The sequence below is a fragment of the Panthera tigris genome, chromosome B1 (genome assembly GCF_018350195.1).
Source record: "Panthera tigris isolate Pti1 chromosome B1, P.tigris_Pti1_mat1.1, whole genome shotgun sequence".
Classification (NCBI taxonomy): domain Eukaryota; kingdom Metazoa; phylum Chordata; class Mammalia; order Carnivora; family Felidae; genus Panthera; species Panthera tigris.
In genome coordinates this window covers 164,925,507-164,941,149 of record NC_056663.1, presented here as the reverse complement: position 1 = coordinate 164,941,149, position 15,643 = coordinate 164,925,507, and the positions used below count along the sequence as shown (strand labels likewise).

General features: G+C 36.9%; 1 protein-coding gene across 3 annotated transcripts in view; it reads right to left on the bottom strand.

Moving 5' to 3' along the window:
* The window catches only part of GABRA4 (gamma-aminobutyric acid type A receptor subunit alpha4), a 64,862-nt gene that overhangs the window by 39,191 nt on the left and 10,028 nt on the right, over positions 1 to 15,643 (bottom strand). For 2 of the 3 annotated variants that reach the window (XM_042984596.1, XM_042984595.1), the window contains exons 3-7: positions 9,085 to 9,152; positions 7,857 to 8,077; positions 7,600 to 7,682; positions 4,907 to 5,050; positions 3,959 to 4,111 (exon numbers count right to left, since the gene is read on the bottom strand). In XM_042984596.1, the coding sequence (XP_042840530.1) occupies positions 3,959 to 4,111; positions 4,907 to 5,050; positions 7,600 to 7,682; positions 7,857 to 8,077; positions 9,085 to 9,152 (669 nt within the window). The remainder of the gene's footprint in view (positions 1 to 3,958; positions 4,112 to 4,906; positions 5,051 to 7,599; positions 7,683 to 7,856; positions 8,078 to 9,084; positions 9,153 to 15,643) is intronic. The other variant, XM_042984597.1, reaches the window with a different exon arrangement.

Genomic DNA, 15,643 nt, shown 5'->3' with positions numbered 1-15,643 from the left:
TTCCCATGTTGCTTTGAACATTTGTTTCTTGTACTAGAACAATTTCTCCCTCAGACCTCAAGTAATGGTCTTCATCTTCTCCTGCTATCATAGAAAGAAATTCCTTTGTTAATGTAAGTAAGTAGGATATTAATGCAATTATTGAGCCATGAACCCCAAAATTACTTTCTGATCATTAAGGAGGGTAAATCCCCAGTTTCATGAAGATGTTAAATTATGCTAGGGACATAAATGCAAAAAATCCTGGATATGTGGCCACTTTCCATTCCCTTTTCACTGATTTGAGTCAATTTAGTTTTAAAGTTTGTAGAATAGCCCTTGAAGGGTATATGATACTATGGTTCATCTTTCCTGACTATTGGCAAAGTTAGGAAAGGTAGCCTGCATAAACAATTGGCTGAGTGTTTGAAGTTGCCATCCTTTTCTTTAGACATTAAAAAGTTCTGTCTGCCTGGTGATCAAATTTAAAGAAAGCACTAGCATGACAGGAATGTGCTTATTACAGCTGTTTTTAGACAGAGCATTTGGTTCAATAAATACTAAAAGAATTGCAAACAGAAGCCAACCCTTTGGAGAAGAAGCCATGCTGCCTCTGCATCTAGGAAGACATTGCATCTGCTCTAAATGGCTTTGCTGGCATCTACCCTCAAAACACTTCAACAACCACAGGATTTTTTTTGACACATTCAAGTATTGATGCCAGTACCTGCTTTTATAATGCTGAATATGTACCATATTGGCTGGCCCGGGAGCTGGGAGAGGACGTGGAAGAGTGGGCTAAGACTGTGCACAAGAGTAAATTTTTGGCTGGCCACTCCAAGAAAATGAACTAGTAATGATTTAGACATGCCAGCTGGCATTTACTCTGGTTTAACGTTTTACTATACTGGAATAATTAGAAGACTTAAAGGCATGCAACTTTGCAGATAGAAGGCCTTTGGAGAGAATGTAGCACACTCTGCTTCTCATAGTTACACTAATAAATTTTTTTGAAGGGGGAGTCTGTTTTTGCATGATTTCTAGTGATATCTCTGACCCAGCAAATTCTCTCCCTGAATGAAGAGGGAAATGAAAATTAGGGGAAAAAATATTAATCCAGAATGAATTTTTTACTTGAATCTCATATGAAATAGATTGCCAATGATCCCCCAAACACTTTAAACTTAACTTCCTTAAGAAAATACCATCTCAGTGCCTCAATGAACAATTTAATAACTACCATTCTGACACATCTTAGACATTTCAAGACTTCATTATTGTGCATAATTTCCCTGGTCAATCAAAACCAACATCTCGGCACACAAGCTCAAGACAGGCAAATGTCACAGTTCAAATGGAAAAAGCTACCCACAAATTATCTTCAGCACACATCCATACAATCTCACTCAGTAGCTCTGGAATACCCCACAAGTGCCCACATCATACTTCCTGTGAAGACAGAATGACAGAGTAGAAATGGCAGAGTTCTCAAAGTTAGACAGAAACTGTCCTGGGTCCATCACTTATAAGTAGGTGACTTTATACAAGTTTCTCGATTTCTTTGAGTTATTTTGCTTCTCCATGAAAAATTAATAACACCTACCTTGCTGAGCTATTGTGAAGATTACACAAGATGGCACATCTTATCCTTACTACATGTTACTTAATTTCCTTACAGTGTCTGTGTTATCAAGAAATCTGTAGGAAATGTTGGGTGGCTACAGCTGTGATCAATGTTATCCTTCTCCGCACCACTGGCGATTTCCATTATTTGGGGACAAGTGAGACAGTGGCTACCAGTTTGTGTTGAACCCAAAAAGCACCCAAAGCTTATCAAACAATCACAATAAACATAAAGTGGTGGTCTCAAATGAGGTAGGTGGCAGGGTAGACTTACAATAATCAACATTTAAATAAAATGCATTGTGTGATAGGCATTCCTTCAAGTGCTTTATCCAAATTAATTTATTTAATCCTCATAGCAGCTCTGTGAAGTAGGTACAACCATGTATCTGTTGTAACACATGAGGAAAAGAGCAGAAGCAACTCACTGATGGTTTGTCAGCAAATCAGTGGCAGACCTAGTGGTTAGAACCTTGGCTGCAGAATCTGTATTAAGATACTATTATACCTTCATCAGATGCACAAGTGATGGGTCAGTATTTTCTGTTCTAGGTGTTCTTTAAGACCACAGAAAAAAGATGATAAAAATAAGTGATTTTACTTTTATTATCAATGAAATAGTTCCTGAAATATTGATATTATTGGTGCCAGGGAAAGTTAAAGAACTTTGGTCTGTTGCTCAGCCTCAGCAGGTACTTCCTGCCCAGTCAGGCTGACTCAACATGACATGGAAACACCCAAGATTAGTATGGGCACTAAATGAGACAATGAGCATAAAGGACTTAGCAGAGTGCCTGGAATTACACAACAGAACAATATATGTTTTCTTGAAAAAGCAACTAAAAATCAAGGAAATCAAGTCGGAACAAAATAAATCTCCTGTCAGAGAAGTATGAGAGAGAGTAACTAATATGTACTAAGTGCACCATATGCCCTGTGATGAGGACCGCACATAAATCCACATCCTCACTAGTCTATGAAAGAGAGATGTATTAGCATGGATATGTATATGGATGGAGAAAATAAGTGCCAGATTCCAGTTTCAAACCCCAATCTGTTATGGTGCAAAGCTTAGATTTGTTATTTTCTGTTTCATTTTTACATACGTTTTTAATAGGTAAAATTTATTCAACACTTGCAACATGGGTTTATTCTTTAACTGAACCTTTGCAACTCTATGAAGGAGGCAGTACCATGATACCTGCTCACTACCCTCCTGGGGTCATACCCTGCCCCCAGGATTGACCTTATGCAGTGGTTTCCCCAGTAGGGTTCTTGAGTAAACCTAAGACTAAAGGAGGGTGGGTGCAGTGTCTATGGAAAATGTCCTCACATTCACGTGCACTGAGGACACTAAGACACCTTATGAGTTCTTTATAAGGATGGGGAAGTGAGATGAGAAGCTCCTTCTTCCCCCAGTTTCTTCTCACCAGCATCCATCCCCTCAGCTCTTGTATGATAAGGAATATTCTCCCGTGGCCTTAATCCTAGTAACTAGAAAAAGCAAAGGGAGATTGACATCTCTTGTGAGGACTATACCTCCAGTCCAGAGCAACTGGGAACATTTTCTTTCTTATCCTGCTACTGAATGCTTGTGCTACTCACAATCAATAGAAAAAGAATAGAGAAATTTGTTAAGTTACATAAATACCATTATAACTAATTATATTATTTAAAAGCATGACTGATATGTAGAAGACTTATGAAGAGCTATAAAATTTAAAACTGATGTGTTCTGGACCTCATATAGCTTAGAATATGATCTATAGAAAGCCACTATAAAAATGAAAAGAAGAAAATATGGTGTGTTCAGAAAAAAAGATTTAACTAGAATATAACAATAAGCTAATAAACTAGGCGTATAATACCATCCAACTCAATGCATTTAAACCACTTGCACTTTGTTCCTCTTCATTAAAAGGCAAATTTTTCTAAGGCTTTCATATGTATTCAGCCATGACTTTTATTTGTTTTATTGTAAGCTCCCAGTGTATTTCATTTTAACACCTAGATATGATTTTAATTCAATTACACAACATTAAGGTAGGAGCCCAAGAATGTCATCAAAAGTGAAATCATATCCAGTTTCACACTTGGTCTTCATCTGCCGGGTCTTAATAAGAGAAATCTGATGGGGCCCCAAAGGAAGGGATAGACTGTCCATATCCCCTCAAGCCTTATTCGTCTTGGCTGGGAAAAAATGGAAAGCTTATGTGATTCTTTTCTGAATACAGCTTGATATATTACTGTTTAATATTTTCTTAGAAAAAAAAATTATGTCTACGAGCTATTCCCATGAATCGTGATCAAAATATAATGTGGACAAAAAATACCCAAGAAAATGAATCTCAATTACCAAACACAGTCCTAGCTGGAACTGATTCCTTGTTTATCCAGAATGAAACTTGAGAAAGAATGACTGTCATAATACACGGAATATATGTCTGAATCATAAAGTAACCCATCTTCCGTCTGAGGTGGAAGTAAACTGTCATAACAATATATTCACCTAGAAATAAAACATGAGGAAAATGGATTATTGGTTATGCAGGCAATTAGTCAATAACTTCATAATCATATTTCAGCCGAAAAGAGCATTTTAGACAAAGAATTATCTGTTGTGCATAGCAAGCAAACTGAGAAATATATAGTTCCTAACTATGGGGAAAATGACCCTGAACACAATTATTGTTCTATACGGTGATGAAGCCATTTAATACATTAAGCTATAACTTTTAAAAAATTCTTGCAGCGCTGTCTATTTTGAAGGTCCAGTACTGCAAAAGCAATTACCATTCAATTTCAGCATTTTCTAAGAGCAGAATTTAGACCGAACTTTTATGGAAAGTCAGTAGGAAAAAAAATGGAAACACACACACGTTTGAAAATACTGCCTTAGTTTTCAGAAACAGCTATATTTCTAAATGTTTTATATATATATATATATATATATATATATATATATATACATACATATATATATATATAAAGAAAAATACAAAGAGAAACATATAACATAGAACCATAGTTAACATCCCTGAGTTCAGGTATATTTTATGGGCATTTAGACAAGCTAATAAGGGAAACAAACTGTAAGATTTCTAATGGCTGTTGATAAGTACTTTTAATATTACATCTGAAAAGCAACAATTAAGAAAGTTACTTAGGAAGCGGCAGACTTATTCTCAGACTCTGAAGCCCAGGGTTCAGAAGACTCAAATCCCAGAATCTGTTTTCAGTCCCACTTGCAGGCTCGAGAATGAATGCCAAGTAGCATATTGATTTTAATTATTAAACATCTCACCCGTAATGGACTTGATAGTTTCACTTGACACAGTTTGCCCAATCAAGTCATATTGGACTAAGCTGGAAGACTCCTTTGGAACTTCCACTGATTTCTCAGGACCTTTTGTCCATGTATAAATCATCTCACTCTTCGGATATGCATCTGAATGAGAGCCCAGAATGTGATTAAAGTCAGTGGTCCTTGCCCATCAGCACTGATGGTCAACATTTAAGAATATTACACATGTTCAAGAAAGATGGAATAAAAGTAAACAATAATCATGATTTATTAAAACACGTTTAAGACTTAGAAAACTGTAGAGATTAAATAAACAGTCTTGCAACTCAGCATGTTTCTTGCTCTTATGTCGAGAATTGGAGGAGAGATTAACATTGGAGGAGAGGCACTTGGATGTGTTTCCATACTAATAGGAGAAGCAGTTGAAAAGCGGAAATAATACCCCTCCCCCCAAAAAGTACTTCTTTCCATTCTCACTCACTTCCAGGGCTTGACCAACACTGACTCCTTCCATCCTACGGCAACTCTGCCAATTAGAAATGTACCAGATGCCGCCTATAATAATACAACAACAAAAACAAAAACAAACCCCACTGTTGGGAGAGCTCTCCAGGGGTCACCTATTCCACACTGCCTCTGGGCAGTCCCCGTGCCTTCTGGGAACAATTCGGCAGTGACAACTGGCTCTGCTGTTTGTGGAGCTCTCCAGGGAATATAATTACACAACCAGTTCCACTACCTTTAAACTCTTTACAATCAGGACATTTTCCTTTCCATCTTCAACAAATCCCTCCCAGAGGCAATTTAAGCCCATTTCCTATTATTTGGTGTTCAACTCAAATGGAAGCCAGCTGCCTGCTGACCAGTCTACCCACAACAGATAGCTTGGCTCACACACAAATAAGTTCAAAAGAACCAAGATGAATCGGTTCCCTCCACAAACCTTCCTAAAGTGACTACAGCACAGTAGGTCCTCAGTGAAAGTTTAATTCTACAAGAGTTGATACCGAGGGAGATTATTTTTACAAACAGCTTCTCAAAACAAACTAGGAGGCTTGTGTTGTCATTTAGCAGTATAGAGTCATGTGTCAACATTTCTCTCCTAAAGTGTATTCATGCTTCATCATACATTTAAAAGACCCTGAATGCTATGTTCCTGCCCATGATATTTTAAATCAGGTATTCTTCTCTTGGCTATCCTAACTTGGTAGAATAACCTTTCTCTTAATGATTCAATACTTGAGGTAGGAAGTGGGGGCGTGGGCAAAATGGGTGAAAGCGATAAAAAAATGTCTCTTTCTAATTCCCAGCCCAACAAACCAACTTCCAAGGAGTGATTTCTTTATCTAGTACAAACCCTGACTGGTGCCAACTATGTTCAAGTCACTCCGAAGAGTGCTTCTCGATGGGCAGCAGAGGTGGGTGGGCGGGAAAGAACTTCCCATAGATAAGAACAATCTGTAGGGGAATTTAAATTATTACAGTACAAATGGATTTTAATTATGCCCCAGTGAGATCGCCCTTTCTGTCTATGTATCTTTTTAATTTTCTCTCATTAGGTCACTGGTCAGCGAGTAAATGACTCTCTAGCTTTAACCTAGCTCACCAAACACTGTGATTACTAGGGGTTGTCAAAGAATGGTGAATGCCAGTTCTCATTAAGTTACGCACAATGGTAAGAGCAGGCAACAGTTTCACAATCAGTGCACTAAGAATCCAAAGCAATAATAAAAGCCAGCACCTGTTTTTGGTAGCTTCTGAGTGAATCAAATATTTGAGGCACACATTAGAAGAAGCAATCTCATTTTTCCACCATCTCAGGTAAAGGGAGCTTGGGGGAAGGGATTCCATATTCTTTACTACCCATTCATGTCACCTTCTTGCCTTCACCTCCACAAAACATTTGCAAATCATCTACTTCATAGCTTCTCCTCTAGTACCGTCCTTCTCTAAGCCACTGCCATCTTTGATGGTACTAAAGCAATAGCCTCCCACTCTTCTCTGCTTCTACTCTAGTCTCCCTACAATCCATTCTCCATAGAAAAGCTGAAATGAAATTGTAAAATGTTAAAGAACGCCAAATCCCCTAGTAAAACCTTCCAAAGTCTTTCTGTAGCATTTACAATAGAATCTAATCCTTAATGTGGTCTATAAGATGCTACATGATCTGGATCTGTCTACATATCAGACCATATCTCTTATGATGCTTTCATCATGCTTCAGCCACTTGGGTTCTAACAGTGTTGCTGATATTATTTTAACCTGGTCATTTCAAGAAGACCTGAAACCTCTCTGACCTTTTTTCAAATCTGCCATAAAGAATTCTGCTTGTAACAGATGATGTTAAATTACTCCCTCTCCCCCCCCCCTAAAAATCCTTTGTACTTTCTTTGTTACACCACCAACACATGGAGTTCAGAAGTCCTTAATTTCACCACTGACCACCAACCTATTATTTATGAGTCAGTTTACCCGGGCTGTCTGTCCAAATTGATTTTTGGTTTTTGGAAAAGGGGCTGTTTTTACTTCTTTATTTAAATATATTAGGTAAAATAGAGTCTCCTAAAAGTCAAATCTTGGACAGTTATTGTCATGAACAATGATTTATGGATTATGGAAAATTGTGCACATATATAGATATCAGCTTGCGTTAGATATTAATAAATTCTAACAATACTTTTATTGTAACTTACAACTTCCAAATTTCAAAGGGCATGCATGACCATCCATGGGGAAATCCACCAATCTCATGGGACACTCCGCACTTATGGTGAGTCTATGATGGAAAAATGCGATTAAAATTAACTCTCATTTTAAAAATGATTTTTTAGACACCTAAAACGAGAAGGATGAAAAGAAGGAAGGAAGGACAGAAGAAGGGAGAGAGAGAAGGAAGAAAGAATGGAAGAAAGCATAAAAAGGAAAGAAGGAAAAAGAAAAAAATGACTACCTCATTGTGTATAAAATAGTGCCATTTCTCATAATTCTAAAAAGCTTGTTTGGAGCTGTCATATTATGTGAAACAGATTTCTTTCCATTCCTGAAGAAAGTATCAGGTGTCCACACTTTTGTTACCATCATATTGTTCAATCTCAAAATTTCAATGGGGCCATCATATTTTAGTCTTTTGTCAATCCATGTCTGTCTGAAGAACACATCCATTGTGTATTCCTAGGGAAATTAGTTTGTGACATTCAAATCACAGATGACTACACATAAATATGCATTGAATTCTAGCCTCTATCCCACTCATAAAAAAAAAAAAACTACCCAAATAAAAACTAAATTAATAGGAGCAGAAATGTTCTTACATCAATGGAGCTAAATGATTCTCAGCAATTAAAGCATGTTGTGTCCATCTTGATACCTTAATCTTCTACTTCATCAGGTAAATAAATTACCATACACATGAATCATTCAAGACTAATTACTATAATTTAATAAAACTACCAGCACAAAGTAATTACAGTTGTGCTTTAGACCAGGTAGCAAAATTAGTGAAAGTGTAACAAATATCATTGTATTATTAATCATAAAATCGTAGGCATCTCTAAGACAAGTAAAATATGTAAAAAGCAATTTTATACTCACAAAATTTATTAAAATTAGCCGAGGAGCCTAAGGCCAAGGAAAAAAGGTAAAGTAGGTCCTTTAACCTTTAAACTACATATATTTAATATTAGAGGGCACAACTGAATAGATGAATTCATCGTGACCAGTGTTTGGTGTTCTAACCTCTGTAAGTATGAGAGAGAGGCAGGAAGAGAAGGCATGGGGGGGGGGGGCAAGTCGTGAGCAGTTGGGCCAACATGGAGTACTAAATGCAGTTAGGACTACAATATAGTTTTATACAAAAACTAATTACACTCTTCAATTTTCTCCACTTCAATAATTTTCTAAGGAAAAAAAAATCACTACATAAAAGGTTGTGCCACTGACACAAGTAATAGTAAGTTTTTTTTTTCTTTGTTGAGAATAACTCCAAACCAAAAAATACTCAAATATTAGAGCTGAAATGTAAATTCAATGTCTTATCCTTATAAACCTTTAAGTCTAATTAGGAGGCTCTTTGACTTTCTAGCTGTGTGCGATTAACAACAAGATAAATATTATTTGCCCTCTCTTCTGCATGTTTTCTTCAAAAGGCAAAAAGTACATGAAGTTGCCTAAATACCTACCATTTCCACATCAGAAACAGGTCCAAAGCTGGTGACATATATGTCAGTTTTTACTTCTGTAACAGGACCTAGTAGGTATGAAGTAAATAGGAGTGAAAAAAAAAAAAACAATATTATAGGCAAGGAGAATAGAGCAAATACAGATACATCATGTTTTTACTGGCATCTTAAATGTTTAGTGAGATAATGCACCTCTACAAAAAAAAATGTAGACAAAAGAATAACAGAACCAGAAAGCAGTGTTTATTTACAGGCAAAAAAAAAATTACTTAGGATAACATTTTTTCTTAAAGAAATACATCACCTACCGGGCACTACTGTGAAAGGCAGTGCAGGGAACAAAAACTCTTAGCCTTTGTAATTTTTTATAGTCCATCATCTGATTGGCTCTTAGTAAAGAAGCGAGCTGTTAAAAAGAGGGAACTTAGCCACAAGAGTGAGGAGGAGAAAAACCATAATGGTCGTCTTTGGAAAGCTGAGGATTCTACTTAAATAAGAGCACAAAAGTGATTCATGGTAGCTTTAACAGTAGGCACACCATCCACCGGTAACTGAGATTAAAGACAAACTCTCCTACAAGCCAGACCTATTCACCTCTTGCCACCTACTAGCTGTTTGATCAAGGGCAGGCTACTGAACCTCTCAAAAGCAGCAATCACACATATCAAGCAAGACTACCGATAGGGATCAAGTGAAATTGCTCACATAAGACCCTGAACACAGTGACTCTCTCATAAGAGTACTTATTAAGTAGTAGTTTCTCTTGGCTTCTGATAAACGCCACTACTGAGATTCTTTCCTAGGTGTAAATAGGATTGGTTCAGAAACAAATACATGGGTGTGTTTGGCAGAAGGGAAAGGCGGGAGCATCATGATAATGGGGCTGACACAGATTTCAGACAAAGGAAAATTGCTACAATCTGGGTTTAGCATGGTGCTTAAAATCAGGAATTGTGGAATTTAAATTTGGCTCTTTTTAAATATACGATCTTAGTCAAGTCATGAATCCTAATAGGTTAAGGTTTTAATGAGTATTAAGTAAAATAATAAATGTAAATGACTTGCCCCAGCCTCTAGAACATAATGCTCTCAATAATGATAGTCATTATGATATATATACCTTTTTATTCCTAATAAAAATAAAAAATTGTTGCCCTCTTGAACATCATTTCCTTAAATGATGGTTTATACCATTGTATGGCCAGAAGCTAGATACTCCATACTGGAAAGAATAACATTGCTATCAAGAGGCACTATTTCCTTTGGATACTGGTTGGACAATTGGATTTATGCCAAAAAAAAAAAAAAAGAAAAGAAAAGAAAAAGAAAAAGACAAATAACAGTTAGTATAACTTAATGCCCTAGGTCTAAAGTTATCCTCATAAAAATGAATCAGAATATTTCTCCCTGTATAGGATGAAGACTGAGCCACAGGAAAAAAAATGGTTTGAAGGAGAATTAGAAATTCTTTCTTGAATAACTATCTTAAGACAAATAGGGGTATCTGAATGGCTCAGTTGGTTGAGCTTCTGACTCTTGATTTTGGCTCAGGTCATGATCTCACAGTTTCGTGAGTTTGGGCCCCACATCCAGCTCTATGATAACAGTGCAGAGCCTCCTTGAGATTCTCCCTCTCTCTCTGCCCCTCCTCCCCCACTCACACTCTCTTTGCCTCCCTCAAAATAAATTAATTAATTAAAAAATTTTTAATGTTTATTTATTTTTGAGAGAGACAGACAGAGAGACAGAGAGACAGAGCACAAGTTAGAAGGGGCAAAGAGAGAGGGAGACACAGAATCCAAAGCAGGCTCCAGGCTCAAAGCTGTCATCGCAGAGCCTGACGCAGGGTTTGAACCCACAAACTGTGAGATCGTGACCTGCGCCAAAGAATAAATAAATATATTTTTTAAAAGAGAAAAATATATCCTTTGTAAGTATAGTGAAAGAAAAGGTACAGATCCGATTGATCTATCAGAGGTTTTTTCATTTATAAATAGGTTATTTTAAATTTTATTTTAGAGACAGAGAGCATGAGCTAGGGAGAGAAGGAAAGAGAGAATCCTAAGCAGGCTCCATGCTCACGCTGAGCCTGACACAGGGCTCAATCCCATGGCCCTGGGATCATGACCTGAGCCAAAATCAAGAGTCAGACGCTCAACCGACTGAGCCACCCAGGCGCCCCAATGAGTTTGCATTAAAAAAAATAATAACACCTTTGGAAAGCAGAGAAAATAAGTGTGAGAAGTTAACTGAATTTTCATTTGAATGAGCAATTATAAACAACAACAAAAACATGGTAGCAATAAGCTCATTAAGCCAAAATGTTCCAGGAATAGATAGGCAATCCAAGAAGCTGATAATGTGTGTTGAACTTTAGAAAATAGAGCTTTTAACTCAAAGTGGTCCAAGAGTGGGACAAGTTATTCTGCTAGCTTCTTAAGAACTGCTAAAGTATCAAAAGCATTAAGTCGCTGCATGTCAGAGCAAAGGAGGTAAGTTACTTAGAACAATTAAGGTTGCATATGTCCTGACAACTGAACTGTTGTTTGACAAGATTCTTGAGAAATTAAAAGTTACTTCAAAGATCAATTTAGGGCAGTGGTTTTCAAATTGGAACTGAATCAGAATCACCTCGAAGGTTTGTTAGAGCACAGAATGCTGGGCTCCACCCTACACTTGCTGATTGACCTAAAGTGGAGCCTGGTAATTTGCATCTCTAACAGGTTCCTAGGTGATGCTGTTCACGTTGTTCTAGTTTACAGACAATGCTCATCTGATTTCTAGAATAGTATTTACCAAAATATGTCCTATAAAATATTAAGACCGTAAGTGTTCTATGGGAGTGAGGGAAGCGTAGGAGAGGAATTAGGCCAACGTAATTTTTACTTACAAATTTATATTAAGGTGCATGGGGTTATACTAATTCTTATAGTTATAATGATTCCATGATAATAATGGGTATTTTCTTTTTTTAAATATTTTTTAATGTTTATTTTATTTTTGAGAGAGAGAGAAGGAGTGTGTGAATGGGGAAGGGGCAGAGAGAGAGGGAGACACAGAATCTGAAGCAGGATCCAGGCTCTGAGCTGGCAGCACAGAGCCTGAAGTGGAGCTCAAACCCATGAACCGCAAGATCATGACAAGAGCTGAAGTTGGATGCCTAACTGACTGAGCCACCCAGGCACCCAAATAATGGCTATTTTCAAATTCTTACATAATTCTTTCTTACTGATTCTTGAAAAATGTTTGCCTTCAGAATTACAATCCTAGTATTGTTGAGTTAGTTTGTGGCATTATTCAGTATTTGCTTTATATGATCACATAGGTCTTTCAGACAAAGCTAGATTCTGAAGATATGATTGGTAAAGAGATTTCATTTGGACACTCATTCAATAAACATCTATTGAGTGAGCACCTGCTGTGCGCCAGGTTCCATACTAGGCCCTGGTGCTTCAGTGGGAAACAAGACTTAAGAGCTTCCTGCCTCAGGGAGTTAACGTGCTATTAGAGAAGTCTGAGTATAAGTAATCAAGAAATAAATTACATGGGAGGATCTTGTCATTCATAAGAGATATAAAACAGGCTGGTAATTGAGTTAGAGACTGGGAAAGCCTAGATGTTGTAGCCCTTCTTCAAAGCAGTAACTTTTAAACTGAGACCTGGAGGGTAAGCATGAGGCATTGGAGGAACCGAGAGAATTGCATCACAGGCATAAAGAACTTTAGGGAAGAAAGCCTAGAGGTGGGAGAGGCCTTAGTGTGCTCGGGGACCAGGAAAGAGGCCAGTGGGGCTGGGGCCAAGGAGGTAAGGAAGAAAATGATAAGAAATGAAAGCCACATAAACAGAATGAAAACCAGAGTCAGGGGACAGAGATCCGCTCCTGAGCTGATATTCTAAAGTGGCATCTTTTAAGCAACATATTTATACTACACATTATGGTGACAGTTGTTAAAACTACATGGAAAAGAACTATTAGAGATCCCAGTGACAGATGGGCAACACATAGAGAGGTTGTTATGGGCTGATTTATGCTCTTTCCAAATTCATATGTTGAAGTCCTAACCCCCAGTGGTACCTCAGAATGTACCTGTATTTGGAGTTAGGGTCTTTAAAAAAGGGAATTAGGTTAAAATGAGGTCATTAACATGGGTTCTAATCCAATGTGACTGGTGTCCTTCTAAGAAGAGGAGATTAGGACACAGAACCACACAGAAGAAAGACCATGTGAATGAAGACAGAGAAGATAGCCATCCACAAGCAAAGGAGAGTGGACTTAGAAGAAACCAACCCTCTGCTGACATCTTGAACTTGCTGCCGTTTAAGCCACACTGTCTGTAGTATTTTGTTATGGCAGCCCAAACAAAAGAATACAGAAATGCAAAAGAAACAATTTTTCCCTGTTCTTTCCCAACGTTTTCTGCCTCTGATATTCAGTACAGCTCTGCCTTAGGCTGTGAGGAAGTTTGATTTTTATCCCTTAATCATTGGGAGGCCATCAAGAGTTTGAAGTAAGGAAATTATGTGACCTGAATTATATTTTTTATAAAATCACTCTGGCAGTTGTACGGACAATAAATTATAGGGAGGCAAGTGTAGAAGAAGGGTTCTTATAAGAGGCCGCTGTATTAGCCTAGCCAAGAAATAATGGTGGCCTATACTGGGAATATGGCAGTGGGGATGGAGTGTGGACAGATCAGTGGGCATGCTGGTGTGAAACTAACTCACCGGGAATGGGTTTTTTTCCAAAGAGCAATAAACAGAGATATAATATTCTATTTATTGAAGGCCTACTACATGCCAGGCAGGATACTAGCCTCTTTCCATATACTATTTCATTTAATTTTCACAATACCCTCCCAGGGTGATATTATCGTGAGGATTTTATGGATCTGGAAACTGAGCTCACAGAATTTAAATATAATAAGCCAGAGCCAGAATTATAACCCCCTTGTAGTGATCTCCAAAATATGTTCTGGCTTTAGTATGCTAATGATATCATTAAATAAGAAATAATAATTAATTGCTTATATAATTTTCTATCTACAACATAACATTGCCATACCTAAATTTCCTCAATTTTGTTTATGTTACACCTAAATTTTGTTTACGCTTAAGTTCTGAACTGTGTTCTTGCAGCTCTTTCTATGTCTTTGCTCTTATTATAGCTTGTTTGATTCTTTCTTTCTCCCCTTAACAGTAAAATGAAATCTTAAGGCTCCTTGAAGTTCCCAACTAGCATAGCACATTGCACATACTAGGTGGTCAATAACTATGTGTCCGTGTTCTTAGTATCACCGCACTAGTGATTCAAAAACTTCCCAAAAAGAAAAATTACTTGGATTCATGTGTTACACCAGTTAAGCTAAAAATATTTCCTGATTAAAGCTGAAACTGTGTCTTATTTATATTTGTATCCTTTCCCAGAACTAATCTCCGGCCTTAAACGTAATAGGTTTCCAATAAATCAGTTTTCTATGAATAATGGTCGCTATGTAATTAAGAGCAATTCTTAGAGACGCTTCCTCTAACACTACTGTTTAGGATGTTCAAATCAACCTTACTAAGAGCATAATTACATAGAAACCAGATAATTTTGAGCTTGGAAGGACTTCTCATAATGTTACATGCATTTGTGTAACATCAAAGACATATTTTATTTAAAAAATCTGACTTCTTTGGTAATAGGGAAGTGATTTTTAATCTACAAAATGTATTGGCATTTTGTAAGGCAAACAAAGTGATCTGCAATAGTCTTTGAAAGAAAGAACCAAGACTACTAAGATCAAATCCAAAGGAATATTCCCATCTTATTAATGACTCTAACTTGGGTGCAAAGTAGGAAGACAATTAATAATATATGAGATAATTTTCCACTATTAACTTTACTTCGGCTGTACAGACCTGGTCAAAGGATATAACGATTTAATTTCTTGCCCAATAACAGTGTCCAATTTGCTGTCACACCAGGAAAAAGACCTAATGTGTCTGGCTGATTATGGAAATGGTTAATCCTGTTCACATTTTGTCCCCAGCTATGCATTTGAGGACATATTTATGGTTTTCCAGCCACTTAAATTCATGCATCAAGCTACATCTTACAAAACGCTGCTGATGTATTTCCAAAACTCAAGAGATTTAACGTATTTAGGAGGTACAATAACAAGGAATCTTGAGTGATATATTTAAAGAAATCTATAATTTAGTTTGTCATCAAAAAATACAGAAATGTTAGCCTTCCTGCCCGGTAAACAAAGAAAAGGTATCCATTGATGTCACAGAGAAAACAGAATGGTATAGAGTTTTACTTAAATGACATTAAAGATTAGTGCTTCCTATGTCCTATGATCCTTCTATCAATCCAGGTCACCTTTTTAAATAATTAAAGTAATTAAATAAATAAGAAAAGCATTAAAAAAAAAACAATGAAATCAGGGCCAAAGATGAAAATGCAATTCACAGAAGGAAAATTCTTGTAGGCATTAAAGGTTTGTGAAGACATCCAACCACATTAGAAATCAGAAAATTCTAATTATTTCACAATCAAAAACCATTTCAAGTA